The sequence below is a fragment of the Haliotis rubra genome, unplaced genomic scaffold, assembly GCF_003918875.1.
Source record: "Haliotis rubra isolate DU_JTF1 unplaced genomic scaffold, ASM391887v1 Scf611, whole genome shotgun sequence".
NCBI classification, from domain to species: domain Eukaryota; kingdom Metazoa; phylum Mollusca; class Gastropoda; order Lepetellida; family Haliotidae; genus Haliotis; species Haliotis rubra.
In genome coordinates, this window is record NW_025767315.1 from 245,192 (window position 1) to 264,986 (window position 19,795).

The 19,795-nt window shown below is 40.8% G+C and overlaps 1 protein-coding gene across 1 annotated transcript; it reads right to left on the minus strand.

The window, feature by feature from the left end:
- Positions 1–8,959: 8,959 nt before the first annotated feature.
- On the minus strand, positions 8,960–18,753 carry LOC124255904. Its single transcript, XM_046689851.1, has 7 exons — positions 18,640–18,753; positions 17,393–17,458; positions 16,347–16,649; positions 13,552–13,836; positions 10,651–10,692; positions 9,496–9,668; positions 8,960–8,992 (listed from the first exon to the last, which is right to left on the minus strand). The coding sequence occupies exons 2-7, from the start codon at positions 17,424–17,426 to the stop codon at positions 8,960–8,962; spliced, it is 870 nt and encodes a 289-aa protein (XP_046545807.1). The 5' UTR covers positions 17,427–17,458; positions 18,640–18,753.
- Positions 18,754–19,795: the final 1,042 nt, after the last annotated feature.

Consider the following 19,795-nt stretch of genomic DNA (forward strand, 5'->3'; position numbering starts at 1 on the left):
GGGCTTCACACAATGTACCCATGTGGGGAATTGATCCAGGGTCTTCAGCGTGACGAGCAAACGCTATAACCTCTAGGCTACCCCGCCGCCCCGATTGCCTAAAGAGGGAAGCCACTTCGTAAACATAAACATATATTTTGTCTTACTTCTACAGAGGCTCCAGTGCTTTGATGCCTATCTTGTATTGTCCTGCAGAGTTTGACATTGCCAGTTTAAAACTCGCTCTGAAAACCACTTTGTGGTCACTTAGCTACTTCATTGTAGATTGACGCCTAAGTATATATATGTATAATGATTGCTAATTATGATATACATTTTTTTATGTGATGACTATCAGTATTTTGTTAGCATCAAATGAGAGTGCGTCAAGACAGATGAGATCACGATAGCACATATCAAGTTTGTGGATCATTGAAATGCTGTAGATTCTTGTCAGGGAAAGAGGTATGCATTTCACACTGATTGTGTCTTATGTGGTTTGTAGGAAGAAGGTGTTCACAATAAAAGACAACTTTGAACAGGAACAAGAAGATAATGACATAAGTAGCGTTGGACGATCATACCGGTTAACCGGTATATTGCAGTTCGAACTTCACAACGCGATATATTGCGGTACATTTTTCGCGAACCGGTTCACCCGATAAGATCGGCAATCTCCGTGACCTTGATCGGTAATTCTCGTAAAATAGTCAAATATACTAATAACATTTTTATCTCCTTTATATTATTATATCTTAAATATTTTGAGAATGTTTATTGGTCATATAATTGCATTGGCGCGGCTTTTAAACCATATAAATAATTAAAAATAGATTGGAACCAGCATTCACTGTAGGGATAAACCAACCAATATGGCAGACGCTGCTGAAGACACTTTTTCTCGAGTTCCAAACTTTAGTGCGAAGTCTTCAATTTTGATCTCTTGTACAATCACATCTGAGTCCTGACAGTGGCCAGTGGAATTGTTTCAAAAGAAAGTAAAGGAAATTTCATTATCTTAGCCCATGTGTTACACTTTCACAATATATTGCAATACATATTGCAATCCGCCAACACATATCACAGTATATCGCAATACAAAACATTTGGCAATACCCAACCCTAGACATATGCAAATGTAATTTTAGTGACACGACACGAGTGTTCAGTACTGCTGTGCATTGATACTTTAATGTTCAGGTACACTCGTGTACTGATAATACTTGTGTTCTGTTACGGCTGTTTACTGATACTCAACAGATCTGCTGATTCTGGAGTGTGTCTTCACGGAGAGGACTGTGAGACTTCAGGGGTGTCTGTTGACACAGATACTGCTGGACACTGATACTATAATGTCCAGGTACACGTGTGTACTAGAATGCATGTGTGCTCATACTGTTGTGCATTTAATATGGCCGCCACAAGCACCATGTCTATTTATGGCACATGTTACCACCGCTACCCAAGACATCATAAGGGATAAATATTTCAATATCAAAACAGTAAAGGACCTTTTCAATAATGTTAGTTATCATTTAATCACTGATTTTTTTTTAAAAAGAGAGATTTGTTAAATAAATTTTGATATATGTTTTGTAAAGAGATAAGGTTTTATAATTAGTAGTTTAGATTATCAACTTCGATTGTTAGAGGCTGTGCTCTCAGAGGAGTATTGTAAAATTATTGTCCTCCTGAGAGGGTACGTAAGTCCCAAAACTTTCAAAGTTAAATTTGAGCTTTCCGGATTTTAATCGTAGTATTTTTTGTTTTTTTAAATTCGGCTAAACTTTTTCTGCAACTGCCAGCGGCTGAAGGGATGATTTTATATCCAACTAGGGTCCATGCAGGTATCAAAGGCACTGTAAGTCCCCATGGTCCCTGGTATGGTGATCTACCTTAAGTTGTTGACAATCTATATCCTGTTTTTATCGTATCGTCCTCTATACTTAAAGTATTTTAGATTTAGTTACTAGTTTTAAATTGGGCAACCCGTTTGCCGTGGGTTGCGCCCCTGTTTCGGTGGAGGACGGGAGTTGGTTGAGGGCATTGGTTCCAGGAGCAGCGTTCCTTTGCCCTACACACCACTTTGCCCCTTCCTTCACCTAGGCGGGTGATTGAATGGACCCGGTTCAATCAGTCGTCTGGTCACGCCAAGCCCTGTGCTACAACTGTATAATGTTGCATATTTTGCGTTTAAATGATTTTTTAAGTCTGGACGGCATTTTTTTATCTCAGGATTCCAAATACATAATTTCATCTATGTTTATGCTTAGAGTCTTATGCCCAGAAGGCGGTGGCTCATGGGACAATCTGGTGAAATTATTAATGTTTTAATTTTTCTGCTGGAGTATATCATCCGAGTATCCTTGGTGATGCAAGTAGGAAGTCCACTTGTTTTTAGCATTGTCCTTGTGATACTCTGTGGTGGGTGGGGTGCTTGCATGATGACATCTAAATAACTAAACATGGCTTATGAAACACACATAAAAAAAAGCAAATGCCCTCTTAAAAATGATCCTGCTGAGAACGAACTCAGACTGTCTAAACAAATTGATTACTGGCCACGTTTTGTTGTCATTGAGACCAAAGATAACACACCATTAAAGTTAAACCCTTTTGCTGTGTCCAAGGGTATCCAATGCATTGCCGGCTATGTAAAGAATATCAGAAGATTATGTTCTGGTGCGCCGTTGATTGAGTGTAGCAAAGACAACAGTCATCCAACCTGTCAAACGTTTCTCAACCCGCATTAAAACTAACACTTATCTGTTTTGCTTCTCGTCAACTATTGCTCCAACGTCACTTAAGGCAGGGTACTGTAATATCAGTGTTGACACATATATTCCGAATCCCCTTGGGTGTTCCAAATGCCAAAAGTTTGGCCATGGCGTAAATACTCAACAGATGATTGTGACAGTAATGTCAAAAAGTGTACCAACTGCGAAGGGGATCACCCATCTTTCTGTAAATAATGTCCTGTCTGGAAACAGCAAATGGCTATTAATAGAATAAAGTTTACCCAAAACATCAGTTTTGCAGATGCAACAAAAATGATCCAGAGCTCAATACAAACAGAAAGCTATGCTTCCATTGCCAGATCAAATCCAGAAGCAAAATCTACAATAACGAAAGTATCTGCAAGCTGTCAGACAAACTTGTCTTGGGTGAGAAAGGATTCCCCTCAACCTCTCTCACCTGCCATATCTACTCAAACACCGGAATCACTTCCTGGTACAACTCAAATTCAATCAGAGACATCCTCTGATCATTAACTATCTTCTCAGTCGCCAACAAGGTCTCAACTCAATAAAACCAAAAGTAACAAGCCAGATTCCTCGAAGAAGCTAAGTGGCAGAGTCCCAAAAGGGTCAGAAAATAAAATTCAATTGTTCAACAGATATGGATCATTTGAAGACATGGACGTGTCTGAAAACGTCCGTTCCAGGGCACACAGCTTGTCGTCCACCAAAAATGTGCGAGGTAGATCCCCAATGAATCCCCTCAAAAGAAAGATTATCCGAATAATATCATACAGTGGAATTGCAGAAGACTAAAGACTAATTTCAATGAATTGCAGCTCTTAGTCCAAGAGTTTAGTCATGAGCGATCTGTCTGCAGGAGACATTTTAAAACAGACAGATTCTTTTGAACTACACCATTTCAATGCATATCATTATCTTTCACCCCCAGGTGATAATACCGCCTCCGTGGTGCAGTGGTTAGAGCGTCATCCAGGTGATAAGGCTACTGGAGGATCTTCGATCCTTATCAAACAGACAGTTATCCATAGCCCTGTTTCACTTAATACTAATCTCCAGGCTGTTGCCGTTCGACTCACTCTACATTTTGAGCTCACATTATGCTCTTTGTATATCTCACTGTCTTCAACCCTTCAGAAGACTGAACTTCAAAACCTATATGACCAACTCCCGAAGCCCTGTATTATTATCGGGGGATTTAAATGGCCACAACCTACTTTGGGGTGGTACAACTATTTATGATAAAGGTAAACTATTGGAAGAGATCTGGTCAGATAAAATGATTTACGTATATATAATGACAGTTCCAACACATATTTACATCCTGGCCCAGGAAATATTCAGCTCTTGGTTTATCAATTACAGACTCACACCTTTTGAATGAATTTGAATCGTCAGTCCACAATAACCTCTGTGGAAGTGATCATTTTCCAACAGTATTATAGCCTGTGAACCCATCTGATATTGCCCCATTCTCAAGATGGAAATTTAAAAAAGCTAACTGGCATTTATATCAAACTCTGTGTTGTAACAGACTTAAACCTGAACTTATTATAAATGTTCCTGATGCGATAAAGGATTTTTCTGATGAACTAAAAAATATAGCTGATGAATGTATCCCCAAATCCTCTGCAATTCCACACATTCAAAAATGATGGTTCAACAATGAGTGCAAACAGGCTAGAAAGGCACGCAAGAAGTCTGAGCATTATTTCCGTTGCCATCCTATGGTCCATTATTTGAATACATTTAAAATTGTAAATGCTAAGGCATGACATACCTTCAAGCAAAGTAAACGTCAATCCTGGTGAAAATATGTGTCAAAAATAAATTCACGAACGCTGATATCAAAGGTATGATATGATCCAAAATATAAAAGGTAAAGGCTCTCAATCTAGCATTAAGCATCTTAAGACGGAGACGAATTCCTAACTAGTATAAATCCGATATAGCAAATAAACTTGGAGAAACACTGGCCCAAAATTATTCCTCGTCGAATTATGTACCTCAATTCCGAAAATATAAAACACAACAGGAAAAGAAAACTCGCACTCGCCGGAATCGTGTTTAGAGACCCTCTTAAACATTTTTGATGATATTTGGACGTCTGGACAATTTCCTTCTTCATGGCGCGATGCTATTATTGTACCCATCCCTAAACCTGGACGTGATCATACTAAATCTGATACTGATAATTATCGACCAATCTCACTAACTAGCTGCGTTTGCAAGACCATGGTACGCATGATACATAATCGAATTGTGTTGTACTTGGACAGTTAATAACCTTATAAGATATATTCAATGTGGTTTCCGTAAAAAACAGAAGTACCAGTCTGCGTTTAGAATCTGGATTGAGAGGCCGTTTGCCTCAATTTATATCCAACTTTTTAACTGACAGGCAATTTCAAGTCCGCGTGGGTTCTACCCTGATTATTACAATCAGGATCAGGGTGTCCCACAAGGCAGTATTTTGTCTGTCAATCTATTTAGTATTAAAATAAGTAGTCTTTCAAAGATTTTAAGTGATTCAATCGATGGATCCCTCTTTGTCGATGATCTGAATATTTCTTGCTGTGGTAAAAATATGCGAACTATTGAGAGACAATTACAAATTTGTCTCAACAAAATTAATAGATGGTGTATGGAAAACGGGTTTAAATTTTCAAAACCCAAACCCAATTGTATACATTTTTGTAGGAAATACTCACCCCATAAAGACCCTGAACTATCATTAAAAAGCACACCCATCAAAGTTGGCAAGGAAGCTAAATTAATTGGTCTCAACTTTGACTCGCATTTAACCGTTCTGCCACATATCAAACATCTAAAATCCAATGCCTGAAGGCACTCGACTTATTGCATGTCATTTCAAATTCAAACTGGGGAGGGGACCAAACTACACTCCTTCATTTGTATAGATCAAAAGTCCGATCGAAACTTGATTACGACTCCATCGTATATGGTGGGGGCTGTAAAAGCAGCCTCAAACTACTTGATTCTATCCATCACCAGGGTCTAAGACTTTCTCTTTTAGAACTTCTCCTGTTGACAGTCTTTACGTCGAGGCCGATGAGCTCTCTCTTAACCATCTCCGTATAAAACTATCCATACAGTATGTAACAAAAGTATAACGAGTCTAACCCTGCGTTCAGCTGTGTTTTCAGCTCTCTATATGAGGATCTATACAGCAAAGAGTCTTCTCTTGTTCTGCCTCTGGGACTAAGAGTCAAACCTTTCATTTTCGCTTCTGGCATTGGGCTAGAAAATATAGCTCCTTCCCTTTTTCTTTTTTCTCCCCCTTGGCATTTGGTGAGGTACGGAAGCGTAGTGGGGCCACGGTGAAATTCTTTTTTGGTCTTACTATCTCCTATGTAGTACTTAATATCTCCTACGTAGGGCTTAGTATCTCCTACGTAGGACTTAATATACTATGTCCTACGTAGGAGATACCCACTTAGGAGATACTAACTCCTACGTAGGACTTAATATCTCCTACGTAGGACGTAATATTTCCTACGTAGGACTTAGTATCTCCTATGTAGGAGTTAGTATCTCCTAAGTAGGTATCTCCTACATAGGACTTAATATATCCTACGTAGGACTTAGTATCTCCTAAGTGGGTATCTCCTACGTAGGACTTAGTATCGCCTACGTAGGACTTAGTATCTCCTACATAGGACTTAATATATCCTACGTAGGACTTAGTATCTCCTAAGTGGGTATCTCCTACGTAGGACATAGTATCTCCTACGTAGGACTTAGTGTCTCCTACGTAGAACTTAGTATCTCCTTCGTAGGACTTAATATCTCCTACGTAGGACTTAGTATCTCCTATGTAGGAGTTAGTATCTCCTAAGTGGGTATCTCCTACGTAGGACTTAATATCTTCTACGTAGGACTTAGTGTCTCCTACTTAGGACTTCGTATCTCCTACGTAGGACTTAGTATCTTCTACGTAGGACTTAATATGTCCTACGTAGGAGTTAGTATCTCCTAAGTGGGTATTTCCTACGTAGGACATAGTATCTCCTACGTAGGACTTAATATCTCTATGTCCTACGTAGGAGATACTAAGTCCTACGTAGGACATAGTATCTCCTACGTAGGACTTTATATCTCCTACTTAGTCATTTAGTATCTCCTACGTGGGACTTAATATCTCCTACGTAGGACTTACTATCTCCTACGTAGGACATAGTATCTCCTACGTAGTACTTAATATTTCCTGTAGGAGATAATCGATATACGGTTATATAGATTAATCTGAAACGGTCGACTTAAATCCCCGCGACACGCACACAATCTCCTGTTTCACTGTTCCAGTCACTGTGAGATTCTACAGTCATTCGTTTCATTCACTATTAGAGTCTACAGTTATGTGTTTCATTTACTGTTAGAGTCTACAGTTTCCTTCACTATTAGGGTCATGTGTTCAACTAATTGTTGCACATTACTGTGTTGGACCGACTGTTATACGTTAATGCCGTGTGTTCAGTTTGCTCTACTATTAGGCAATCTATGTGTACGTATCCCCTTATTTTTATACAAATAACTATAATGACAACTCTTTGCCTTTTTTAATTTCGTATTGTTTTACGCCGCACTCAACACTTGTACACTCCAGTCAATTCAACCTGTAAACAATTACGAAAAATGCTGCAAACGAGCGTTGCAACCGATCCAACCTAGCCCCATAAAGACAAGCAACAACTTGCGGAGGTCGTGTTATAACCGAGTTTCATATGAGAACCTCAACCCAACATAACATTAAACATAACCATACCCAAACCTCCATAACTGCAATTAGAACAGGGTCCACGTCACCCCTAACGTAATGCACACACAATAACACTGTATAGTAGCACTGCGTTAGTGTCATGAATATTCACTGACTCACATTTCGACTATCTAACTTCCTGCATAGCCAAACATTTATTAACTAAATAACCATACTTCATAATCCGAACCTTAAAAAGGATATATTAAGTACTACGTAGGAGATAGTAAGTCCTACGTAGGAGATACTAAGTCCCACGTAGGAGATACCCACTTAGGAGATACTAACTCCTACGTAGGAGATAGTATGCCCTACGTAGGAGATAGTAAGTCCTACGTTGGTGATACTAAGTCTTACGAAGGAGATACTAAGTCCTACGTAGGAGATACTAAGTCCTACGTAGGAGATACCCACTTAGGAGATACTAAGTACTACGTAGGAGATAGTGACCCAAAAAAAATATTTCACCGTGGCCCTACTACGCTTCCGTAGTGAGGCCACAATTTGACCTAACACTGACAAAGTTTAAAAAATCTGAAACTAACGAATAACAATATAAACAAGAATATAAACAATTGAAAAGTACATTTAATACATACAAATCCTTTTTACAGATGTGTCCAAGGATGGTGGCGCAGAACAAGCCATATTAACAGCGCTTAAATATATATAAATATATATTCTGACAAACATCCATTATTAATTAGATTATTGAATTATTTAATGATCTTCCTACTGGCCAATAGGACATCTGTTGATTACCAGCCATGTTGTCATATCTGAGTAACACAATGGCCGATCTTGCTGCTAAGGCAGCACTCAACAAATCTGTGACACCACTTCTCATCCCATACTCTGATTACAAAGCTGTCACTAGAACTTATATCCGTGATCTGATGCAGAAGAAGTGGGACACCCAAGTAGGTGTAAATAAATTACATGAAATAAAACCCTATATTGGTTATACCTGCTTAGCACGTGATTTGTCAGTCAGATTTGAAGAAGTCATCATGCGACGATGTCGTGTATTGGCCAAACAAGATATACTCATGAATACCTATTGATAGGTGAGGATCCTCCGTTTTGAATCTTTTGTGATGAAAGAATCACGGTCTAAGTTTGTCTTGCTTAACTGTGTTGAATATTCCATCACAAGGAAGAACTATTTCAAATCACGAACTATGAAGGATCTTTTTAATAATATCAGTTCTAATTTAATTATTGCATTTTAAGAAGAGTTAAATTTGTTTAATGATTTGTAAATAGGTAAGTATTTTATCATTGAAGTTTGAATTAATAACTCAGATTGTTAGTGGCTGTATGCTCGAGGCGGGTTAAAGTACAGTAAAGTTATTTTCCTCCTGAGAGGGTACGTAAGTCCCAAGACATTCCCAGTAAATGAAAACCCCACCTTTTTAATCGTAGAATATATGTAATTGTACTATTTGGCTAGATTTGTCTCATTTGCTAACAGCTGACGGGATGATGTAAATCCAGCTAGGGCCAATGCAGGAAGCAAATGTACTGTAAGTCCCGATGGTCCCTAGTATAGTGATCTACCTTCAGTTGTTGGCAAAATATAGCCTGTTTTATATTGTATTGTCATCTATAGTTAAACTGTTTTACATCTAATTACTAGTTTTAAATTTGAATCTGTGATAATCTAGTTATTTTACTGTCCTTCGTTGACAGGTTTTTACAATCTGCCATTAACTACTGTGTATACAATTAATTCTTCTCGTCACGATATGGCTGAAATATTGCCGATGTTATGAAAAAGTTTAACTCACTCACTCACCCACTCCTCAGTAAGCACAAAGTGTGTCTCCTTCCAGTATGTGCAGGTTGTAGTATCTGTCTGTAGTACAACAGTCCGATGCTACCACGAACGGAAAGGAGCGATGGGTTCAGTATAGAAATGATGTATCTATGACTTAGCCAACAGTTGGGGTAGGTATTGACCCTTGCGCAACCCACATCATCGACGGTGGCATATCCGTAGTCAGAAGCTGCGCTGCCGGGGACGTATACGGCGCCAAGGTAACCAACAGGTGGCTGTTTGTTCTGACAATGATGTCTCCGCAGACATACGATGACAGCGAGGACGTTGATGAGGATCACGACGGCACCTACAGTTCCGGCAATGACAACTGTGGGCAGCAATATTCCTCTGCAAAAAACATCTGTCAGAAACGTCTACAGAATTGGTTACAATATATTCCATGTGTGGGAGATCTGAGCTTCCAATGGCGTATTACTGTTCACCTATTTTTGCGACCACCTGCCGTCCAGTGATCACGCAAATAACCCCATCGTTATTTTACATTGTAAACTTAAGGAGGATGTTTTAACGTATAATCGAGTCCCGCTTCAAACGGTTCATAAACGTGAAGTTCCGGTTAGAATATTCATCTTCAGTAACCCATGCTTGTCGTAAGGAGGCGACTAACAGGGTTGGGTGGTCAAGGTTCGCTGACTTGGATGACACGCGTCATACGTTACCAATTGCGCAGATCGATGGTCATGCTGTTGATCACTTGATTGTCTGGTCCAGACTCGATTATTTACAGACCGCCGCCAGTTAGCTGGAATATTGCTGAGTGCAGCATACAACTAACCTCCTCCTCACTCACTCACTCACTCACTCAAACGGTTCATACAATTGAAATGTATATAAAGGAATATAATATTTACACCTGGCGCACGTCATCACGTCAAGTCATATTACGACACTGCATTACTTTCCTCTTGTGATAGATCCACTATCGAGGCCTGATTATCAGGGTGGAAATAACCCACTGGACGACGCCCCATTCCAGTGGGGTTTTTGTTTTCTGTCGGGCAAGCAATTGGTTTGTTAGACTGTACCGGTGTCCAGTTGACTTTCCCATGTTAATTATGTTGTTTATCTAAAACAAATCAACAAGAAAATCGGCCAGTATAGTGGACAAATTATCAGGGCAAGTGATTTTACATGTGCCACTGTACCGGAAGTACACTAGCAATTTTAAAGTTATTTCCACCCTGTTATCTTGTATGCTTCATGTTCAGTCACCATCAAGAGCATGGATTATACATTTTAACAGGCAGTTTAATGTCAACTATTTCTGCAGTGGATGGACAGTGACATACCTTTACCACTTGTACTGTCGTCGTCAAAGGTTTTCACCAGCCCTGAAATGTAAGCAGGTAACAGCAGGGGTTGAACGTGACTAAGGAAATATGAGAACAGGTCAAAAGGGACAAAAGGACAAAAAGGCCAAAATTGAAAAGATGAAAAGGGCCAAAGCACTAAGCCCTGCTGCACTCCTGAACTTGTGTTCACGGATCTATGGCCCCACCGCGTCAATGGAATGATTGATGTGCATGAGGATGTGTGGAGTGATGATGTCTGTAGTGAACTTTCAAAATATGTGAATTATGAAGAGTTGAACCACTTATGAATAATCTTTGATCACATATGAACAGTCGAATGTATGATGATCGCACTATATATCATTACTGGTGTTACTATTCTAGCCACATAAAGAAACTGTGCATTGTCAAAATATTATCCCAGTTAATAAGTACGATAACAATGTCAAAGGTACATATAAACTTTAATGGAGGGATCATGAGACCATAACAAGTCGGGAGAATTTCAATTCAATTGTCCACAAGCGGGACAGGGGTAAAACGACCATGTCACAAGCTCAATAACGGGTATGTCCACCATCCTCAGTGAGAACAGCAGTGCATCGACGATGCATAGAGCCTATCAAACGTGCAAGGAAGGCTTGTGGGATGTCACGCCAGATTCTCTCAAGTTCTGTTGCAAGGTCAAGGACGTTATTTGGCGGATGAGGAAGACGGCGTAGACGTCGATCCATCTCGTCTCAAACATGCTCTGTCGGGGAGTAAGTCAACGTTGTGGTGTTGCAAGAAATCCATAGCAACCCTTGCCATATGAGGGCGGACATTGTCCTGTTGGAATGTTAACCAAGGGCCATGACGTTGCAGAAAAGGAATTGCCACAGGTCGAAGAATCTGATCCCTATAGCCCAAACCAGTTAAGTTGCCCTGAACAATCACCAAAGGAGTTCTTTGGGGTGCTGTTATTCCACCCCAAATCATCACGGAACTACCACCAAAGCGATTCCTCTCCAAGACACAGGCCTGTGCATAACGTTCTCCCACGCGTCTATAGGCACGTTGACGTCAATCACTATGGGAAATGTTAAACCTGGACTCATCTGTAAAAACAACATTTCTCCACCAAAACAAGGGTCTGCGGACATGATTTCGGCACCACATTCGGCGAGCTTGTCGATGACGTTGTGTCAGGATAGGCCGTATGGCGGGACGTCGTGGTCTGATCCCGTGATGACGTAAACGTTGTTGAACTGTGTTGGGGTGGATACGGCGAAGTCGTGGGATGGTTCGGGCAGTCATCACTGCAGTCTGAAACCTGTGGCGAAGATGGGTCACCCTTATCCATATGTCCTGTCTTGGCGTTGTTACACGTGGACGTCAGGAACGTGGCCGATCGATGACGTCATTTGTGTTCTGGTAGCGTCTCACCAGTGCAGAAATGGTGTTCCGGTGGCAGTGGAAATGTGCAGCCACTTGTTGAGATATTCCCCCACGAACCATCCCAATGGCCTCATGACGTTGTGCAGACGTGAGCCTTGACATGCTATGCGTTTCAATAGCCGTTTAATTTTTTGAACGATCGCAAGAGCAGGGGTTGAGCTTTCCAAAGTGACGGTATTGTGTGGCATTAATTTGCTCTGTTTCTCTTTCCCGGAATGCACGTGCAACAACGTATTGCACGTCTCAAGGACGAACCCACTGACGTCACGGAACGTGGCACGTGAATGCATGTTGGATACATGTCACTAATCTCTGCGTTTGAATCCTTATGTGCCTAGTATACATATTGATACAAATATGATAAAACAGTATGTTCTTTTTGGAATTTGATCTACGGCCCTTTTCACTTAAGTCTATGACCCTTTTGACTTTTCTTTGACCCTTTTGACTTTTCTTTGGCCCATTTAAATTTTTCAATTTTGCCCCTTTTGTCCTTTGGCCATTTTGACTACAATCAGGGGAATATAAACAATGTCGGCAATACATGAAACAGCATACCAGGAGAGTTGAACTGTTTCATATCATTTGGTATCTAAGAGCAAAGTAAGAAGGACTGTCATGCATTTTCTATTGACATGAACTGGGATCGCACATTAACTGCTGTATCAAATGACTGTTACAATTACAGGTCTCTACCAAAACTACTCACTATCTCTACAGTTTCACACCAACTGTCCAATGATAATGACGTACCTTTCAATGACGTCACGGAACGCCATGTATTGACGTCTTAGTCAGTAACTTTGGCTCAGTGAACTCAAACTAACTGATTCCGTAGGCAAAGAGTGTACACGTTTTTCTTATCATTGAATATATTATCTTGTCTCACATCACATCAAAATATGCCGCCACATCATATCGCATCACACCATGTCAGGTCAAATTACATTTCACTGCCATATCACGTCGGTTCATTTCATGTAACAATCCATTAACACAACGTCGTCATGAATCCATGAATTCATGCACTGACACTATATGTAAGAAATCTTACTGCAACGTCACATCACGTCACGTCATATTACTGCAAAGGTATTACTTTCAGCGAGGGGCGGTGGGGTAGCCCTATTGGTTAAAACGTTCGCTCATCACGCCGAAGACCCTCTTTGGATTTCCACATGGGTACAATGTGTGAAACCCATTTATGGTGTTCCCCTCCGTGATATTGCTGGAATATTGCTAAAAGCGGCGTAAAACCATATTCAGTCACTAACTACTTTCACCGACAGACTCATGACATGTAACGTCATGTCACGTCCTTTCAGCTTCCGTCACCTTCATTACCTTACATCGCTTCATGCCAAGCCACGTGATGCCATGTGTCATCATTCTACCATCTTATCCAATATCAGCATCCATGAATTAAACCTGTGTTCAACATTCAAATTGTATTACACTCACTCAGTTGTTGAATCTCTTCACATGGTAACGCTTGTCTGTATCCTCCACAGATGAAGACCAGTTTCACTTCCCCGAGGTGGGACTCAGTCAGATTGAATATGACATCTGTGTTCACCGTCCATTGTGAGCTGTTCCAACCCGTTTGAATGTTTCCTGTTTGCAACTGAAACTGGACCGACTCAGAACAGTAGTCTCCAGTTACGTTCACCTTCAACGCCACTTCCTCGTCCCCGGTGAAGTCACTGTCATCATTCTGCCTTCTTGTTATAGTGCATGCTGGGAATTCTGTAACAAATCAAGTCCAGTTAGCAAATGTTTTCGCCAGCCGTAAAGATTGCAGTGGAGGTACACGTGGCTGATTCATTAGCCTGCTGGGGTCAAGTTAAGCGGTGAAATAGATTGCTGTGCGTAATAAGGTGACCTGCATGTACGTGATGCGTGTCTGTAGCCGCCTTGGTTCTATTATTCATCCATATCTCATCACCATATCAACACCAACACATCCATATGCCATCGCACCACGTCACCATCAACAAATCCGTATATCCTATCACACCACGTCACCATCAACACATCCATGTTCCATCACACCATATTGACGCATCAACATCCATGTCCATCCAAAATCGTCATCAACACATCCATATCTCATCACACCATGTGTTGTACATCAGCGAGTCCATATCCTATCACCACGTCACCATCAACACATCCATACCCCATCACACCACGTCACCATCAACTGCATCCATATCCCATCGCACCGTTCGACAATACATCCATATCCCATCGCACCACGTCAACACGAACCCATCCATATCCATCACACTACGTTGACATCAACCCATCCATATCCCGCCACACCACGTCAACACGAACCCATCCATATCCCATCACGCAACGTCAACACGAACCCTTCCATATCCCATCACACAACGTCAACACGAACCCATCCATATCCCATCACACCACGTCAACACGAACCCATCCATATCCCATCACACCACGTCAACACGAACCCATCCATATCCCCTCACACCACGTTGACATCAACCCATCCATATCCCACCACACCACGACAACACAACCCATCCATATCCCATCACGCCACGTCAACACGAACCCATCCATATCCTATCACACCACGTTGACATCAACCAGTCCATATCCCCTCACACCACGTTGACATCAACCCATCCATATCCTCTCACACCTCGTTGACATCAAAACACCATGTGTACATCAACAGATCCATATCCTATCACACCACGTCACCATCAACACATCCATACCCCATCACACCACGTCACCATCAACACATCCATACCCCATCACACCACGTCACCATCAACACTTCCATATCCCATCACACCACGTTGACATCAACACATCCATATCCCATCACGCCTTGCCACCATCAACACACCCATATCCCATCACCTCACGTCGACATGAAAACATCCATATCCCATCACACCACGTTGACATTAACATATCCATATCCTATCACCTCATGTCAACAGCATCGCATCCATATCCCATCACACCACGCTGACATCAACATATCCATATCCTTCACACCACGTTGACATCAACATATCCATATCCTCACCTTGTTGACATCAACGCACCATGTCTGCATCAACGCATCCATATCTCAACTGCACCACGTTCATCAACGCATCCATATCCATCCGCACCACGTCAACACGAAACCATCCTTATCCATCAGGCCATGCTGCATGAATCAACCCATCCATATCCCATCACACCTCGTCAACATCAACCCATCCATATCCCAACCCACCTCGTTGACATCAACACACCCATATCCCATCACAGCATGTCATCAACCCATCCATTCCGGACGATTATCAGTTTGCGGTGAACAAAGAACATGTTCCTGATATAGTCGGATTCAGCATATACAATCGGCCGTGCCTTTAACATAGCATAGATAGTTACAGTGATATCACTATTAGATTGTAATCTCAGTGGTGACTACGACCTGTGTTTTTAATGATTGTTTTAGGGTTTCATCACGCAAATAGAAGTCAGCTGTTTCAAAGCAAAGAAATAACTATCAATCCTTTAATGAAGCAGCAGTTATCATTGTATTTCTTACACAAAGGTACCTGTTATTCAGACTACATGCAGCTTCCTGTTGTTCGGATGGGTGTCTATGTGTGTTCAGAGCTTGACATGACAACATCACATATATGTACAAGCCTAATACTGAATACAGCTGATGAAGAGTATCTACATTGTGTCAATGCTTAGTAGAAGATCAATAAACACACGTCTACCTTGCCACAGGACCCGGGAAGATCCGGGTTAGAATATTGATCTTCAGTAACCCATGCTTGTCGTAAAAGGCGACTAAAGGGATCGGGTGGTCAGGCTCGCTGACTTGGTTGACACATGTCATCGGTTCCCAATTGCTCAGATCGATGCTCATGCTGTTGATCACTGGATTGTCTGCTCCAGACTCGATTATTTACAGACCGCCGCCATATAGCTGGAATAGTGTGGCATAAAACTAAACTCACTCACTCACTTGCCAGTCATCTGGCAGCCAGGAAAACAACAAACACCTGTACATGATGTCTACTTACTTACCACAGTCATCTGACAGGACGGACAACAACAAACACCTGTACATGATGTCTGCTTACTTGCCACAGTCATCTGGCAGCCAGGACAACAACAAACACATGTACATGATGTCTACTTACTTGCCACAGTCATCGGGCAGCTTGAACAACAACAAACACGTGTACATGATGTCTACTTACTTGCCACAGTCATCTGGCAGCTAGGAGGATCGGGCATATCGCCATCACTGCTACACATCCAGGTACCAGCGTGTGACTTCAACAAGACAGGTATGGTGAGAACACTGGAGGTGGTATTGATGACAGACGCTGTGAAGTTGCCAGTGTTTATGCAATACCCAGCTGTTGTGTTACATGATCCTGCTGTGTGTCCATTGGGTGTTATGAAGGAGTGGCTTCTACTTGCTTCTATGCAGGTCAGGTTTGTGGGAGCCCCAAGCAGACCGATTTCTGGACACAATATCCTTCCCTCCACCGCAACTGCTGGTGTCAGTGAAAGTAAATAGACATATGTCGGTTAAAGGAAACATTAGCCTCCTTGGGAGTATATGCATTTAGTTATATTAGAATATTAACGATTAGTTAATTTGTTATGACTAATGTCAAATATCAAAAGTGCTTTTGAAAGGAACAGATTTGTTGGAGTGTCAAGCAGCCATGAATACACAATGGTATTTAGAAAGTGGTGAAATGTAACATATTCTATGTTTGGGATTACGCTTTCTCAATAAAGTATAGATTCTAATATTTCCGTTTGTTTGAGTCCTATCGGGTTCGAACCCATACGCTCAAAGCCAGGTACCTGATCGCCAGCACACAAAGTCTGCCGCACAACCCGCTCACCCTGCGGCTTCTCAAACGAACAGTTTCAGGACACAATATCCGTCCTCATCAGTACGTCAGTGTGTCAGTGAAAGTATATTACGTTAAGGAAACGTTAATGTCGCTTTGTCAAATAAACTCGCGGGCGAAAAGAAACGTCACCTTGCTTTTTTAACAGGTCACACACACAAAACTCAGATTTTGGAAATTTAACAATCATATGTGAAAGATTAATGGATTTACAACATTCTGGATGATGAAAGTGTGAACTACAGATATGAATAATCACTACGTGTACGATAAAAGAAAAAAAATAGTCATTTTGGTGACGTTTCTTTCGTCCGTAAGGTTATATAATCTTTATGAGCTGCATGATGAAACACACACTGGTACAGACAACATACCAGTTACAAGAAGCACAAAGGTAATGGCGCCCATCACTGGTGCAGGGGCTCTGTTCAGTAAGTAGCCTGTAAGTAAAGAGTTACGAATGATAGGGTATTCATATCTATAGCCACAATCAATTCAAGCAGACAAGGGGCGGTGGGGTAGCCTAATGGTTAAAGCGCCCCTCGTCACGCTGAAACCCGTTTTTGATTCCCCCCACATGGGTAAAATGGTGTCCCCAGCTGTGATATTGCTGGAATAGTGCTGAAAGTGGTGTAAAACTACACACACTCACTCACAAGCAAACAAACAAAACTAATGTTAAGACCTTCTAAACTTCAAAGGGCTGTTCTTTTAATGTTTTTCATTTCAGATGTTAGGTCTATGAATGGCATTTAGAAGTTATACACATAAGGAAGAGAGTTTAATGCATGTTAACTTCTTTATTATGAGAGAACACAATGTTTCGGGGTATATCCTTACTCCTTGTATGAGTGAGTGTGGTGAGTGAGTGAAGTGAAGGTAGTGAGTGAGTTAAAAGTTACATCGGTAATATTTCAATAAGCCATCAATATCGTGACTAAACCTAGTTAAAATTCATAATACATACATGTAATACATAAAATCCTGTCAACGCAGGACAGTACTAGATCCTCGTTGGTTTCACAAAATTCTTAGAGGTTTTACAAAATCCCTCAAAATCGACAATTTTATTTGACATATTCCCTTAAATGAATATGGCGCATTCTCGGTGTTTGTTTTCACAATACTGCTTGTATTAAAGTACAGACAAAACGTGTCAAAATCATAAGAAAAATACCCTTAATAGATTTAAAATAGCTGTATAAATATGTCATAAAAATATCAAATAATTCAATGAAAATCAAAGAAAAATAACCTTTATAGATTTAAAATAGTTGCATAAATATGTCATATAAAATATCAGCTAATTTGACATATTCACTGTTACATATAGATAACTGTTTCTGGGTGAGACAGTCCGAATCGGGAGAGGCTGGAACATGGCATAAACCAATTTGCTTAAGATTACCAGAAAGTATGCAGAAAAATATAACATAAAAACAGTTGCATTTGTCTCATTTTCTAGGTCGAGACCGACTACTTTTGACCGACACTCAATTAATTAATGTCCCTGTAGTGAAAGTTTACCTTCACAATTATTCAAACAAAACGACAATTTAAGTATTTATAATAAATCAATAATTAACGGAATCATATACGACCTAAACATACTAGTACTTACTTTACCAATTCGCAGAGCTGATCAGATTAACTGCCAGTGACCTCAAGCGCATGATCTGTCCCAAGTAAAGATGAAAAAGGCTTTCACTGGTTTGCGGTCCCAAACCCTCCAACATACAGCCCACAAATTATCTGATTGAAATACTTCCTCCTTCCCGTTTTTTGATGTGTTTGTCGTCACGCAGGAAATTTCATCAGTGTTGAACATTGACTCACGGTTTCAATTAATATGAAACAAGTAGTAGAACAGTCCTTTGTTATTAGCTCCGTGGAGTTTAAAAGGTCTTAACATTTTGTTTTGTTTCCTTGTGAGTGAGACACCGCTTTCAGGAATATCATGGCTGGGGACACCAGAAATGGGCTTCACACATTCTACCCATGTGGGAATCGAACCCAGGACATCGGCGTGACGAGCGAACGCTTTAACCACCTTCCCCTGAACATAGTGTGTCACTTAAAAGAGCCGACTGAATGAGGTCTCTTCTTTAATCTTCTTTCCTTGATTCATTAATTCCTATTTACTAACTTTACCATATAGCCTATACATTATATGTTATATTTGGGCTTATATTTTCTCGGTAAAGCACAAATTTTAGCAATTGTATTTTTTCTAGCCTCGTGCAGGATTCTAACCTACACTTTCAGAATAAGGCATCTAATCGCCAGCACCCAAATCGAGGGCTCTAACCCCCTCGGCCACATATCCCCGGAAATGGAAGTCTGACAACTACTTGCCTTGATCGTAATTTGTGTACTGCCCCATCCATCAACATGTTACATTCACAGGCGGATCAGGGAGAGAGAGAGGGCAAGGGGATGTTTCCAGGGGTGCGCATCCCCCTCCCCCCCTTTTTTATCCTGAAAGTGTATTAAATGACCATTGAAACTCTCATGGAAATGAAGTGTGCACACCCCGTTTCTCAAGAGTGTGCGCTTCTCAAAAAGCTGTATCCGCCCCTGTACATAAAACAATTTTCTGAAAGGCATGTGTGATGTTATACATTATTATTTCAGATTATCATTATCATTTCAGATAACATATTATCTCTGTGCGTTACTTCCACACTATTCATAGAGATGTAACGATAACATGACACCAAGTTGTCTTAATAATATCCGCATAAAGGACACTCATGTGCATCGATTCGTATTTACTA